Raw genomic sequence first — 16675 nt, 5'->3', positions numbered from 1 at the left:
GATTCGTTTTCCACTTTCAATTCCAACTGAGAAAAAGTTAAAGCTTTTAATAGCAAAATGGAGTGACGTTATATAATTCTTTTACTTGGAAGTTCTTAATTGCAATTATCGGTTTAAACTAGAGAACTCCTCTGGGGGGAGTTTGGGTTTTTCTTCCTTAACTACCCCAGTAATTAGAATACTTGGCTATTATGTACATCTGACAATCTACCTCTTTCTCTTCTAAACAACTGCAGGTTTCCCAGATCCCAGAGTTACATGAATTACATATGCGAGCTAATCCTATTCATACAAACATTTCCCACATCAGCGACATTTCAGACTCCTCAGTAACACCAATATTTTATGTTGTATTATTAAGAGATACTCAAAATGGAACTTCCATGTGATACCACACAATTCAAAATACACAGGAAAACCAAATCCCATAAAAATAAGTAAACTCAAGGATGCCATCTGTGAACTGGATTTGTTGTACGTGACAGTTAGAGACTTGATCCTGAAAAGCATTTTCTGCCGAGTGCAGAAAGGAAGCCCCACATCAGCAACCACTCAGGCTCAGAAACCTTACAGCCACATAGAGTCTACAGTTTTTCCAGTAAGCATCACCTTGCGCCCTGCCAGACTAATGCTGATACTCCCACCACCCTCTCCCCTCTCTGCTCAAACCAGGGCTCACGGGGCCTCTACGAGTCCTGTAAAGGGATGTAGGGACAGATCTGCAGTAGGCCTGCTGTGCCCCTGTAGAAAGGGACTGCCAGCCCACAGACCTGCTGCGTGTGCCTGCATCTCGTATTTCCTGTCGGCAAATGCTTCTCAAAATACAGCCTGACAATATCTGATTGCACGAATAGCACCATCTCTTATTCCACCTGCTAAAAGTGTAAGATAGAAAAGTAGATACTTGATGTTAATTTATAGAAAAGAAAACCACTGTTAGCTTAAAAGCTGTTCCCTAGTTACACAGGGGTAGGGCAGTTTGCACTACTTGATTAAAATTAATGTCCACAGGAATTCAGAAAAAAATTAAAAATCCCACTAATAATTTGCAGCACAAAAAGGCAGGGGCAATTATTCGCAGACTGCTCTCTCACTCAATTTTGGCAACAAGAAAACGTTCAGCTGTGAAAAAACTCTCTCCTTTCTCCAGCAGTTTTGCAGAAAACTGTTCTAATAATTATAATAATTCAGAAAAATCATCATCAGTAGTGCTGAAATAATTTCTTGATTGCTGTGGCACTAAAACTCAGCCCTTTGTGCTGATTTATGATTATTTGGCTGTGTTTTGAACGGGCACGTCCTGCAGGCTGAGCTACACCTCACTTGTCAGAAGGGAGAAGCACTGTAAGCTTGTTCACACAGTCACAGAACTGCAGCACAAAAGAACCCAGCACCAGGGGCGAGAGGCAGAGACTTCCTGCAGGTGACAAATCTCTCTAGACTGACATCTGAGTGCTTCAGGGCTCACCAGGCAGTCCCTGTCTTTGCCCCTGGTTCTGCACAGAACCTGGCAGGAGTGCTGCTGTGGTATGTTTCGTAAGTTTAATCACTGTAAGGAGAAAAAAAAGTATGTTGTGGCTGGAGAAAAATAACGAAAAAAAAAAAAGAAAAAGAAAAAGTAGCTAAATTGCCATTAAGATATCCACGGATTTTTCTGCCTTTAATGGCAGTACTTTTGGCTAGACATCTGTTCAGTGGGTGAGCTGCCGCATCACTGTTGCCTTCCTCACTGAAAACTACGCAGACCTGGGCCAGGCTGGCTCTAGGGAAGCAGGATAGAACCTCAAAGGCACAAACGCTACATTGCCGGTGGTGCTCCCTGGGTGGTGCTGGAAGTGCTCAGGTAACAGCCACATTCGCTCTCTAGAAACTGCAGCAGAGAAACACCGCACTCACTGCTGAGAGCAGCTGGGAGCAGCAGCGCCCGGCCTTTACACCACTGCCCACACCTGCCTCCATTAGGCTCACTTACAGCCGGCTTCAAAAATCACTAACGTTAGTTTTCCTCAAAAAACAAAAATGAGCAGGCTGAGCCATGAGCAAAGCAAAATGGAAAAAAAACGTATTAATGTCATTTGTGCAAGGACAACAGGACAGAACACCCTGCAGCTGAAAATTCTGCTTGATGCAGAACCTGTTATCGACACCTTCACTATTGTAAATGCTGATTACTGACTGCACTGCAACTGGTGACATTACCAAAATCTGCTGAGGAGCTGCGATGCCACAGAATGCTGCATATTAAGCAAGACAGCACACGATCTGCAGTGTCTCTGCGGTATATCTGCTTCATCATATGGCTCAGTCACTTTCAGATTCCCACACACACTTCCCAGAACTAGAAATATTCTCAGCTCTCACTGCCTACAACCGGCACAACCAACCTGTGAAACCATTTCTCTCTGCAGAATAACATAACTTGATAGTAAATTTTATAGAGGTATGAACGCATGAAGGGAGTATTGTGAGAGCCCAATTATGGGGCTATACTGAAGAGTGATGGTTCAACAGCAGATGTACAAACAAAAGAAAAAGTTGCTTTCGAATGATATATTTTCTTTAAAAAAATATAAGGCACAATGGCACAACACAGGGAAGTACAATTTATTGTTGATTAAATAATTACACTATGGTGTTATATTTCCTGCTGAGGCTCTGTGAGCTAAACTGCAACCCAAGTGAGACACAAATTCCCAAATAATGAAAATGCTGAGACAACAATATGCATATTAGCATTACTGGATGTTATCATTGTTGATACAAAAGAAGATATACAACTGTCCTCCTAGAGTGTTAGAACAGGTTATACTGCAGCCAACTAAAACAAAAGCATATACCAATTTTATCTACTCGACTTGACTGTAATAGCCAGTAAAGCTATCCCCATCGTGTTGTTGCAATCTGTACAGGAGAAGAAAATTACTGTGAAATAGATCCCATCATTCCAAAAGCTTGATTGAGAGCCAAGCTTCTTCCATATGTGGGTGTTTCTAAAGGAAGAGTAACCATCCAATTACTTCAGCTTTCTAATCCTAAATAGGTTTTCTATTACCACTAATAATACATGTATTTGTGTACTTGAAAGAAGATTCCCATGCATATATAACATCCAGGGATGTTACAAAGTACATTAATTGAATAGCGTTTGGACAATTCAAACGCATTTTGTATAGGAACATTTGTATTCAAATGCAGATTAGAACACATACTGGGATGGTTTGAACACTGATTCACATTAGCTGCTAATTGATATAGCTATTAAACCTTTGCTTCGAGTCCAGATTCGTTAGCATTTGAAAGTTGTAAGATGTACAGTACTTACTGTTTCCTTAACCTGATCGAAGGGGAGGGGGGAGAGGGAGGAAATAGGGAGGAAAAACTGCAAATTTTTCCACTTCAGAAAGAACACTGGTAGTGATGCCTTCCCCTATCACACCAAAGAACCATGCTACTCTGAAAGCTGTAATAATGTGAGCATGTAAGATCCCAGCAGCTTGGAAACATGTAAGTACGAAACTGCTGCACTGTATACCGCTTCCCCCCAAAAATTCTCTTGCTATCCATGTTTCCATTATTCAGCAATTGTGACCAGCACTGTCAAATGCAGTGGCATATCAGTGGAGCAAAGCATTCCATTTCTCCGTATGCCAAAAGGCTGAAGGAAGGAAGAGAGCTGTTTCTGGTTTATGTCACATATTTCAAAACAAAACCAAGGGATGCAGTGACAGGCGAGGAACACATCCTCCAAAATAACTGCAGACAAAACTCAAGGCATACACAAAGCCCGTGCTTGGTGTGCAATACAGTGAACTTTAGTGCACCCTGAGCAGAACCCAACCACACAGCCGCAGGAATTCACGCTGAGCATTCTGACAGATCTTCCCACAAGTTAAGTAAATTAACGATTGGAAGAGGCTATCAGGCCTCACTCACCAACACTTGTAGAAATTATTTTAAGTGTCAGAAGTACTTATTTTTTACTATGCCAATAAGCTTTCTTTGTTGCCTCTGGTGGCATAATGTACTGAAAACTGAAGCAACAGACAACAATGTGACTAAACTTAAACTGCCCTGTAGCTTATTTTCTAGTACTATGTCATCTCTGTGTAGGTACTTTATTCATTCTCTGAATTAGAATAAAATAAATCAGATGGCTGGAGTCCCATACGATTGTGTAAAAGAAGGGATTACCTCTATTAGCAGCACAAACCCTACAAGCACAGGTTGTAATTCCCAATTATCCTGCTTAGTAGAATGCCAGAAATCGTCTAATGGGCCTGAAAGGGAAAGGGTAGCTGCAGCTGCTGCGGCTCTTTCCCACCTGACATACATTTGAGATTGTTGGCCATTTAACCATGGTGTTTCTAACTAAAAATATGTCACACTGCACATCACCTACTAATTCAGGTACCACAGATAGTACAAATCTCTGTAAAATCCATCCTGCTTCTCATTAGCAACGCTTAGTTGCTTAATATACTGCATTTGCAAAGGTTATTGCTTATTGGTTATTTTACCAAATGTGAGCTTGTACCAACAAAGCCTGCAGTCGTGTGTGCCACACAGCACGTCCCAGGCACAGTGAGCAATGTCAGAGGCGCAGGGAAGCAACCACGGTGAAAGCTGAGAACATTCAGCTGTGCCTGTGCACAAGGCTGGCTGCAGGTGCAAGTTTATCCTCCTGGAAACACACAGCATTTTCACCTCTATCCAGTCTCACACCAGATGCATCATTCAGTGGACTGCTGAGTCCACATGGGCATCCTCAGAGCTGTATTTCTCTTTGCAAAGCAAATTACTCCCACAGCAAATCCTTATGCATTGACAACTGGGCAATGTCTGATATCTGAGTCAGATCAAGAAATGCTCTACACAGAACTTACAACACAGGTATACTGTGACATTTTTTTCCTTTATCTTCTTATGAAAAATCTCCTATTGAGAAAATAGGGCCCTCTACTCTCTTCTGAAAAACTTCTAAAATGTGGAACGTGGTGAATTATGACAGGAACAACCAAGTGCATACGCAGTCAAACGAGACAATTCCACTCAGTAAAAATTCACAGATATAACATTTAATGAAGCAGTCTTTTGTTCTGCTGCAACAGAGCCAATCATTTCCACAAGAATGGGCGCAAGGAAAACATTTAATGCAAAACCTGCTCCAGGATAATGAATTTTCCTACCAGATGTCCTGACTCCTCTTAGCCCTTCTGGGCATCGCTGTACTTCATGACCACCACCCTCAGCTTTCAAAGCCAGACCTCTGCAGCAAGCAAGCTGCACATCCCGTCACCCCGCTGCAGCAAGCTGCGTAACAGCGCTTGGCAGAACTGCCTTCCAGCAGCCACGAGCAGTTGTTTGATCACAGTGCAGCAGCCACGGCGGGCACGGGTCACTTCCCTGCACTCTGCTGCCCTCTGCGACGAGGCTGATAACTTCTGACAGCGATAGGCGCAGAGGTGACCGACCGCTGTGCAGATGATGTGGAATATAAAGCAGGTTCTGGAGCTCGGTGTCAACCACCATTTCAGCCAGAGGCAGGCTCCATTTTGGTCTATGTCATTAAGAACAGATAGACCCATTCACAGGGCACTTAAAGGCCATAAAAATCAGTTTTAAATGCATAATTTTGTGGTAATATCACTTATTGTGAAAGAAGGGGAGTGTTAAGTGCAGCGATAAGAGTTCTCCTTGCTAAGGGAAGGCTGCCTTTTGTTTTAAAAGAAGAAACAAGGACACACACACAAAACAACAACAACAAAAAAAACCACTAAGACTGTCTTGCTCCCCCTCAAGTAGAATCTGCTCTTGTTCCATATACATAAATGGTAAAATTACTGCTGGATTCCTTGAGAGTCTTAAGTGCTACAGCTATTTACATACCAACAAAGACGCTTCTGCATTAACAAAACATTTGAACAACATAGGAAATTGCACAGAGGTGGCTGACAGAGAACAAAGAACACAGAGGCAGAATAACAACTAATGCATGGGAATTTCACCACACGCAGAAAAACATTACGAACGTTTTTAGCAAATGCCAGAGTGAAAGATTTTCCAATAGCTATACGATTTAACAGCAAATGATCTCCTGAAAATGGGAATAAACACAACAGCTCCAACTTAACCGTTTTAACACTGCATGCAAAGCTAACTTGCAAACAGTCACATTTCCAAATGCCTAAATTAGATGTTACATAACTGTCCAAGTGTAATCCAAACTTTCCGCTTGAAGATTCAAGGAAAGGGCAAAAACTGTAAATACATGTGTGTATGTTAAATAGTGAACGTGAGCAGCTAGCCCAGCAACGAAATCATTCAGATGTAGTTTTAACAGTTGATATGAATTCGTTTAATTTCCTGGATAGAGAATCAGAAATTAGTGGCTGACATCCCCATAGAGAACAAAATATTTCAGGCAGAACGTCAGCCCAAGGCCAAAGTCTAGCAAGTAAGTATTGCTATGAATACTGCTTCCTTGAAAGTTACTTTGCCAAACCAATCCTTTCAAAGGTATATTTTCTTTGCTGCTCTGTTTTTGTTTTTGGAATCCCAAGCTTGTTACCGAGAACTAAAGAAGCAACTTTATATGCACTTTCTTTTACCAGAAAACGAAACTCCTGGGCCCGGCAGCGCAGAACAGACAGGTACCAGCTCTGCAGGAGCAGCTTCCAGCCATGCCCTCCGGTCAGCCCCCGGGCGCCCTCCTCGTAACACGCACCAACACAACTCCCACCGAGCGCCCAAGGTGCTTTTCTCCAGTAAAGGCTGACAGAGATGCCAGGAGGCTGCGCTCTCACAGGTTAAGAACTGCTTCACAGCACAAATACCGAGTGAAAACTTTGTGAGATTTCGTAAGTGGTACTTCTGAGCCCGACCGTGCAGCTGCGCGCCTCGCTGAGAAGTGACCCGAGCACGCGAGCAGCCGGAGCACGGCGCAGCCTTTGCACTCCGCAGGTGCCTCGCGCTGAGGAAACCGTGAGAGATTGGCACCCAAATCACAGCAGCTGCTGCCTCCTTCCAAACATCCATACATCGTGAGCTTGCCCTGACTGCGCCATCACTACCATGAGTTGATTTGGACGCCCAGCGAGCAGTACAGGCTTTTTTTTTTTTTTTTTTACGGTGATCACACCTTGCATTTTGCAACGGCAGGCTGAAGTTATCGCTCCACCGCCTCTGGGCGGGGAAGCGCCCTGACCTCCATACCGGTCCCCCCCCGCCCCGGCGGCTGCCCCTTACCTGCTGCCGCTGCTGCCCTCTGCCGGCGGCCCCGGGCCGGCGAGGTGAGCCCCGCTTCGTGCCGCGGCCACACGCGGGCGGCAGCGCGGCGCCTCCCCGGCCGGCGGCCGCCTCGTGCCGCCTCGTGCAGCGCCGCGGGACCCCGCGCCCGCCTCGCGCGGCGGCTCGGGATGGGCAGCGCGAGGCCGGCGGGGTGCTGCTGCGCGTGCTGCCAGCCGCCCCAAGGAAAACGAATGGGAAATACAAGTCTCCTCTAAGCGGCAGTGTTTTTGAATAAGTATCAGCGGGTTTATGAAGATTAGGTCGTTAATGGAATTTAGCTGGGGAAGCCACTCGTTGCCCGGCGTTCCCCAAGGGTCTGGCCGGAATCCAGCCGGCAGCTCAGCCGGGGCCGTGAGCCAGAAACGCTGCTCCTGCGTAACGCTACAGCCCCGCTCGCGCCAGAGGGATTTTTTTTAGTTGCTGAGATCGTCGTGCAGCTACAAAACGAGCCCAGGGTCGGGATTGTGTGCAGGAGGAATGCAGCAATGCTTTCCCCCTTGGCACTGTCTGGATTGGACTGCAGGTGCAGCCAGCCTGCTCTCCCTTGTGGGCCATGCACACTTGTTCTCAGAAGCTGGCAAGAAAATCTGAGATTACGCTTATTTTATGTATTGATCTCCACATTGTTAGGAACACAGCACCACATTAGGAAAGGTTAGCAGAAATAAATTAAGTAACATCAGACATGCACCAACCATCTGGTCCACTTTTGTTCTTACTGTTATTTTTTCTAGGTCTGCCCATAGGAGATCTCTTTCCATTGCCAGAGTACTCTGTACAGATTGACCTGTCCCAGCACTGCCCTCTGAAAATACTGATCAAAAGAAGTTTAAAACAGAACAAGAACAAAATTAAAAAAAAAAAAAAAGTCTCATGTGAGCCTGCTGGGGCAGGGTTCAGTCTGAGTTTGGCAAGCTAGACTGGAAGCTGGTTTTCCCTCTATGACCCACAGCAGAATACAGTGGAAGCCTCCTCCAGGAAGAGAGATGTACAGCTTTTATTGTGTGTTACAGATAACCGCAGTACGCTTTATCGGTAGTCACTGTATGGATCTAAAGAGATATACAATTATTGTGAATATGCTATATTACTAAACTAGTACTACCATGAAAATGAAAGCTCTTTATCAGACTAGAAGACTACTTATATCTGGCTTATCTCAGAGGTTTGTTAATTGTTTACAAATATTTTTGCTGTGTTGTATCCTGCAGTTCTAGAACTGATGGATAACAACACAGGCATCAAAAGTATTACCAAAATTCCCAACCTGATATACATGCTATATCTAAGGCATAAAACATTAAGTTCCAGACAACTTCAATTCTCAAATCTCTTAAGTCTCTTAAATATCTCTTAAATCTCTGGATATTCAAAGTGCTCTAACATATTTGCTCCTGAGGACAACTTCCCCCCCATGTTATTTTTTTAGTGTCTACTTATGAGGGCTGCACCAAATGTAATGCCTCCTATTTTATGATGTTGGCCACGATATCAGATTTGGGTGGTGGGATGGCAGTAGAGGCTGAACCTTCCCAGTAGGTATCCCGTTACATTTTGTTGCTGTCTGACAGAATGGCATCTGACATGGAAGTGCAGATGAAGCAAAGGTGCATCATTGAATTGGTTCCCATTGCTATTCATCAACACTTGGTAAGCATATACGGACACCAAACAGCGGATGTGAGAACAGCAAGGCAGTGAGTGGTGTGTTTCAGCAGTGGTGACAGCAACACGAAAGACAAGCCACGTTCTGGACAGTCATGCAGACTTCTGTGAGTGAGACATGCAGGCTCGTGTTTATCACCAGTGAAAATGAATAACTAATGGTGGTGACTACATTGAAAAACAATCTTTTGCAGCTGAGAATTTGCTCTATCAGTACATTATTGTGCTCTTTGTCTTTGTTGCCGTTTCCATGGAAATAAACAGGAGGCGTTACTTTCAGAGCAACCTACATAAAATTCACTGATAATTTACAAACACATTTGCAGTTTTTATTATTGGAAAGTAAACACATCTTTGGTAAATATCTACTACTTTGTTCTTTACTTAGTTTAAAAACTTAATTCATTTTTAAATCTAGGTTAATTCATTTTAAATAACTATTTATACAATGAATAAGGCTTATATGGCACAGTGCTGAATGAGATGAATGGGACTACATAGCAAACCTGAATGATGTTTTCAGGTTACATGTCCTGTTAATTCTACATCCATGCCCTGGCTCAGTTTCTTTTAGCGCTCTTCAGCCAGGCCCAGGAAGCTGAATCTGAATGAGAGCTTTCTAATGAATTATATTTCCAACATTTAAAGGTGCCACAAGTCTAGAAAATACTGTCTAGTTAAATGATACAATTCAGTACATACTGCAGAATGTATGTTAAAAGCTACAGCGAACCAATTAGTGTAAGACTGAAATAATGTATTATAGCTGCAGTATTTCCTAAAAATGTCTGTTTCACCACTTGTGCAGTAAAACAGAAAAAATACTCACTATGCATGCTTGTACAAGTTGTAGGTGACTGCTTGCTCCCAAAGGCACAGGCCACAGTTAATGTGAATGAAAGCCTGATAACAAATATTGGCTTCTGTATTATTACAAAAATCCAATTAGAAACTGAATGCCTGAACTGGTATTTTTACTGATTGCATACAGAATTTCTTCACTTTTTCTGAAAGATACTATAACATGTCCCTTAAGAAGTGTAACAGCTTTAAGCAGAGCCTGTAATTTCAGAGGAGAAATGTTTGGCTTACAGAGTTTTGGGGATTATTTTAAACATATCCAAGAAATGGTAAGGTTATTTTTAATAATAATTACAGTTTTATTGTTCTACTACAGTTTTTTATTCATCTGTCTTTTTAAAGGCTCTTGTCTTACATTTGAGACAATAAATAGCATACTTTACAATAAATAATATTCAACTCAAAAGTATTGTATGTAGAAAATAATATAACGCTGTAATAGGATCTTCAAGATCAACTCCGTCTTATATATTCTGCAGCAAAAATAACATTTCTAGTAGGAAGGAATTACTTATAAACCTAGCAAGATCTACACATTCACATGTGTGTAAACAACTTAACAAGGTTTATTATGCTTCCAGAAAAGCTTTGCTTTTACAGTAAGTTTTAAGCTAAATGTTATCATAATATGGTAATATTATATATAACAGTGTTGTATTAAGCTCCATCACAAATTTAATCTGAAAATAAAAATGGAGTGCCATTATTTACAATGAAAAGTAACTTGTCCTTCACAGGTGACTGTATCTGCGTGTGAACAAAACGTTAGGGCGAGGCATTCCAGATGAACTGCAGCTGAGGTTGGACGAGGATGATTTCATGATGAACTGCGGTGGTCCTGGCAATAAACACCTATGAAAAATATAGCAGAATTTATAGGTAAAACTAAGATTTGAAATTGAAGCAATTAGTTGTTCATGTGCTTACTTTATAATTGTTATATGCAAGAAAATACGTATGATAAGCACTATTTATAACACATAAGGAATACTAGGCAATGAATAACTCATGAAACAGATCCTAAGGTCAGGGACAGGTTAGCAGAATTTCAGGACGTTGTATGATAATCAAACATCTTGCCAGTTCTCAATGTTTAAAGCAAGGAGGTAAATAAAAACCGTGGCATCCTGTGCAACACTGCCATCCAAATTTAACATTTCACTCATTGTCTTTGTTATTATAGTACTATTTGTTCAATTTAAACTGGGTAAAAATTGGAGTTTATGTTAACTAGATTATTAAAATTTAAGTTGTTAAAAAATTTTTATTAGGAAAAAAAAACAATTTCTCAGCTTTGATTTCCTGCTCTCCTTCCCTAAAAATTGCCATGCTATCATCACAATTCTTGTAAAGCAAGAAACAGTGATGCAACAACACTGTGAGTCACATGATTTATTCTTTTATATTCATGCAGCTGCATTGTTTGTATTTTATATAATGCTATAAAAGTGATTTATCATGTCTAATACTCATTCTTAAATCTATTTTTATTTTATCATTTACTAATAGTTGCAGAAAATATTAGGTGAGCACAGTAACTGCAGAAATAACATCCACACGAAATCAGAGCGTTGTAAAGAGTTACGTCAGTGTTAGGATGAATTAACACAACACATTATATAAATTATTGCTTAAAAATCATTGCATCATTCTACTGAGTCATTCATCATTAATCAATATAAGTTAGAGGATTGATCTTACGAATCACGTTATTATCAAAATGTTATTATTCTTTTATTTTCATCAATTTACAGGGAAAAAAAAGTCTGATTTGGTCTGGGCTGGTGATGCGTTTCATAGCTCAGTATCTCACCAGACTGAGTCCTATGTTTTCTTGTTGATACAGAGAACAGCCCTAATGCCTGTCAGAGAATCTGTCATAATGCCACTTAGCAAGCTGTAAGGATTTAGTAATAGATGGTATTTTTCACATTTCTTACATATTCTAACATCAGTGAATTTATAAAAATGTGAAAGGTCTGGCACTTTACACAGATCATTTCTTGGCTATTATCTGAAGAGGTTTTGGTATAGCTTTTGAGTACTCTCATTGTTTTCTTTACACTTAATGTTGTGCGGAAAAAAAAAGGCATTAACTCCCATTTACATTAATACTCCTATTCATTCTCTCCATCACATAGAGTGGATGTAGAGTTGGGAGCTGGGATTGAGAACAAATCTAAAAAATGGAAAGAAGAACCCCTGTGGTTTTCATTACACCCTTTTTCTCTTTCTATGTACAAATAGATTTTACCAAATAAAGGAGCATCTGCTAACTTTGAAAGCTTTAGTCATCAACACAGAACAAAAAGCAGTGTTTTGGTCAGAAAAAAAAAAAGACAAATGGAGTTCTTCAGGTTAGATTTTATAGAGCCTTGAAACAATGACTTTCTTGTATATTTATTAAATTATCCTCTGATCTCTTGCACCTGCAAAATTTAACCATTAGTCAAAAAAATTATTAGTGGTAGTGCAGCTTCTTATGTAATTTAAGAACAGAAACTTAGATGAAACAATACTGTATTTCTCCCATTTCTAGAAATAGTAGTTCATTGCCTTACATGTTGTGGGACACAATAAGTAAGAGCGTTTGTTTTCATACGTATCTTTCATTTCACAAATTCAGAATGTCATAGTTAACTACCATATTTTACCAGGTCCTAGATTCCTCTAGCTTGCAAAAGTTTTGAATGAACTTCCATTCAGTGTCAAAATAAACACAGAAACCAGAGATGAAAAAAGTTTTGTTGGGTCATCCATCCCACCTCTTTCCAAATACAGGATTGTTAGCTGCAGTACATTAGAGTAATCCGATCAGTTTGAATAGTTTGTGGTTGGTTATAATGAAAATTTTTCCGCAGTATTAACAGTAAAAGCAATAAAAACTTCAAGCCTGAAGATTTTCTACTCTGAACTAAACCAAATTACTTTACCGTACTCCTGCTGCAGCTCAGTAATGTCGATATTGAATAGGATTCGTTTTGTGGCTAAGGTACTTCGACTTTTGCTGTGACCGAACAGATGCAGTTTTCAGTTGGTTTTAAATTGTTAGATCGCCTTTAGATTTATATGACAATAACAAATGAGTTTAGTATATCAAATAACTGGCCTTGGATATATCAAGTACACAATTAAGTCATAAATTTAACAGATAATTTATCAAAGTTTTTGCTTTTCACATGATATTTAACTCGAGAAACTCTTCTGTAATATAGCGTCTGTGACATGTTTCATATAAACAAAGTTTTTGTATGTTTATATACATAATAATTCAAATTGCCATTATGGATAGAATTTGGAACCTAAGTAATCTTAAACATGTTTAATTTTCCATCTAAAGTTGTTAAATTACAGAGCATTGACTCCCACATTGGGAGCATTTTCAGTGATCCCCATACTGACAATATGATCCTTATTGTATCCAGTTGAAAAACTAAACCAGCCAATGGAGAATCGGGTAAGTGCCAAAGAGGTTTTTTTTTACTATATGATGCTGTTTTGCAAGGTTTGAAAATATATTTATGTTCTGTGAGATGAAATAATAAAACTTGAAATCTGTAGGGTTTGTAAATCAACTTTGCAAAACTGTGCAATACAGTAAATCAGATGGCACTTACCTGACCCTTGGCTGGAGCTGAGCCCCTATAGCATCCCACTGCGAATGTCAAGCCAGAAGTATCATACATGTTAGGATACCTCTAGGAATGCAAATCTGGAATCAATGACTTTGAGGGATCTGAGAAGTGGAAGAAAGGAAATTTTCAGTTCACTTTACAAAAAGCCTTTGCTGCAGCTACTTGAGCAGTAGGCAATCAAGACTTTAATAATTGTAGTTTCACACAAAATCTAAATACCTAATTTTTTTGGAAGCACTTCATGAGGGAGCTAGAGAGCTCCAAATGGTTTTCATTTTCTATCAAGGGAACTGGGTTTTGTTTTTTATTTTTGCCTTTCTCGTTGTTTTTTTGTTTGTTTGTTTTGTTTTGTTTTTCTTTTAATATTTAGTAAACTAGGTTTAAAGGGAAGTATGGCAGTAATGGCTTATATTAATTCTGTCCCAGTATTATCTTTGATCATTGTATTTTAGGAAGAGAATACTGAAATGCATACCTTGTATCATCCCAGCTAGGACTAATTCCAGTCAGGGATCCTCTTGAGTCTGATGAATATTTGTACACCACTAGCAGGCAGTGCTTACAAAGCTGTACTATTCGTTGGCAACACTGGAGTTGCTCAGGAGTCACCACCTCTGTGCTTTTACTGAATATGGTTTCCCAAGAGTTCCTGTTGTGGAAACAGATAAGACTTCATGTTTTCTGCAATCTGTGAGCTTTATTCCTTTATATCAGATTTAACAATAGAGGAACAGGAGAAAATGCATTAACATGCCTGTTTACAGAAATGTTCTATACTATTTAACAAATAATTCAAATGCTGGGAGACCAAATACCATATTAAAAAGTTAATTTTCATATGTGAAATCTCCCAAATCTATTTTTCATTTGAAATGTTCCTTAAGCATTTATAGGGCTATTACTTAGGTTTAGCACATAAAGATTCGCTGTCACGTAATTGTAGATGGTGTCTTATAACAGGAATAAGAAAAATCACTATTTTTAACAGGCCACCAGCTGAATGCAGATCTGATGTGATATTAATAAAAGCAGTATGTTATTTCTAAATCTCTCCACAGCACAATAATACTTTAAGTTCATAATACCAAGAAATTAATATTAAAAGAACATAAAGGAGATTAGCACACGTTCTGCTTTCTTGTCCAAATAAGAAGAAAGTTTTTAAGTTTAGTCATTAAAATACTACTTATTATCCCATCTGGCCATATGGAGGTGGTCTTCCACTATTCAGTGCAACTTATGAGGTGCATGTACAGAAGCTTTCTTTTTTAAATGCAGACCATCATACTTTTGTTTGTTTTCTTAAAAAGCCATTTCCCTTTCAAAAACAATAACAAAAAATGAAAAAATAAATGATAAAATGTATCTGATATGTTTATTACAGAAGTTGATATTAATTTTAGTATATACACTAACACTTGTGTTTGTGCCTATGTTACGCTCCATGCAAAAGCCTGATCAGATTACAGACCATTTTCTATGTTTTAAAGGCAATGTGGTCGCTGTTAAGGCCACTTTTTCATCAAAACATTTCCCAGTATCACAGATGGCATTGTAAGCTTGATGCTTTTTACTTGGTTATTAAAGAAGCACTTCAGAGAGTGAGGAAAATTTGCTGCATCTATTTTTTGGGATCAACATGGCATTTGGGATGATTTACCTTTTCCCACTGAGATCAGTAGTAGACTTTACATCCCTGAGGTAAGATGTTTGTTCTTAAAACAATGGATTTTAGTACACATCAAAGAACCAGCGTGCCTTCTTCAATCTAATGAGATTTTTTTTTTTCTTAATTGCAATGTATTAGCATGCAATTATGAATATTAATGAGTAAAACAAATCACATATACCTGATTTTTCAGCCTGGATTCCATGTCTAAATAGTATGTGCAAGCTGAAACTGTTCAGTCCTACAAATTTTCCATTGCATATGTAATTTTCAACTGACAAAAGTATTTATCTCATTAATTCTTATCTATATAATGAATTAAGATGTTTTCTAAGGCAAAGGTGTTTATTTAATAAGCAGAATAATTATACTCCTTGAAGAACTGCTTTTCCTTAATGTATTTTTCTCAATATTGTTCCCTGACCATGAAATTTTCACATTTACTATTGCATGAAAATTAATCTACTGTCTTTATTATTTCCTTCACCATGTGACATCTGGTGGAAAGGAGCAAAATGAAGTTCTATGTATTACATTCATTCACCGGATTCACAGTGTTACACATAATTATTTTCTAATTCAACCCATAAATCTCCAAAATCTCCTGCTAGAAACTCTCCTGATAAATTCCTTAAGTTCTGGGCTTTGAGGTCTGTGATTACTTTCCCACAGTTATGAGAGACTTTATCAGTGAAGAAGAATATATGACCTGCTATAATTATGGCTGATTACAAGCATGATGATATACAATTACCCTAATAAAAAAGATTGATGTTTGGAAATATATGTGTGAATTTTAATGAGATTTCATATAAGTGTTCCTGATCAATCTCCTCCATATGCTACACAGATTCAGTTCATACTCCATTATACTGCAGTCAACAATGACTGGAGTACTGTTACCCAATGAAGCTTAATTTATTATGCTGTAACTTAAGTTTCCATACATGAGTAAGAAATCACTGAGCTCTTAATAGATCTAGAGAATATTATGCTAGGTCGTGCAGTATTTTCAATTATTTCTCATTGTTTTTAAAACCATCTCAGGTCAACTTGTTCTTCCTGTTAGTATTAATTGTTTACTATGTAGTAATACAAATGTAGTTTTATGAAATCATCTATATCCATGTAATTTCACTAGGTTTTCTTTGTTTCTTTATTCATTCTTCTTGCTATATAAAAAAAAAAAAAAAAAAAAAAAAGCTAATGGCTATTATTCTCCTAATACATACATATTATTGATAATAAAAGTGCCATACTTCTTGATGTTTTCACATATTCATACTGTTTCTTGATTAGCACAGTTACCTCCCTCCACACATTTGTCCCCAAATTCTACACATGCCCTTCATTTATTCTATTCTGTTCTTTAAAATGGCACAGTTAACCCTAAGGATGACAGATGAGAAGCTGGTCTCTGCTGCATAGTTGTCTTGAGGTCTGTGTTGAGAATTACATGGCAAGAGTGATTTATTGCAACTGAATAAACAACATATTGACTAGATACAAACACTCTTTCAGCTTGCTTTCTTCTATGAATTTTGTAGCAGGTATGTTA

The 16675-nt window shown here is 39.0% G+C and overlaps 1 protein-coding gene across 9 annotated transcripts in view; it reads right to left on the bottom strand.

The window, feature by feature from the left end:
• Nucleotides 1-8145: 8145 nt before the first annotated feature.
• Nucleotides 8146-16675, bottom strand: part of TTLL7 (tubulin tyrosine ligase like 7) — a 76020-nt gene continuing 67490 nt past the window's right edge. For 5 of the 9 annotated variants that reach the window (XM_090146436.1, XM_090146435.1, XM_031600236.2 and 2 more), the window contains 2 exons: nucleotides 13924-14097; nucleotides 8147-10665 (listed from right to left, as the gene is read on the bottom strand). In XM_090146436.1, coding sequence (XP_090002562.1) covers nucleotides 10545-10665; nucleotides 13924-14097 — 295 coding nt within the window. In that variant the 3' untranslated portion in view covers nucleotides 8147-10544. Of the gene's footprint in view, nucleotides 10666-12746; nucleotides 12821-13430; nucleotides 13550-13923; nucleotides 14098-16675 lie in introns of those variants that run through there. The other 4 variants (XR_004167957.2, XM_090146438.1, XR_004167956.2 and 1 more) reach the window with 4 other exon arrangements.

The sequence above is a fragment of the Phasianus colchicus genome, chromosome 9 (assembly GCF_987193195.1).
Source record: "Phasianus colchicus chromosome 9, bPhaCol1.hap1.1, whole genome shotgun sequence".
Lineage (NCBI taxonomy): Eukaryota > Metazoa > Chordata > Aves > Galliformes > Phasianidae > Phasianus > Phasianus colchicus.
Note: the sequence above shows the minus strand (reverse complement) of the source record. Positions and strands in the feature narration are given on the sequence as shown.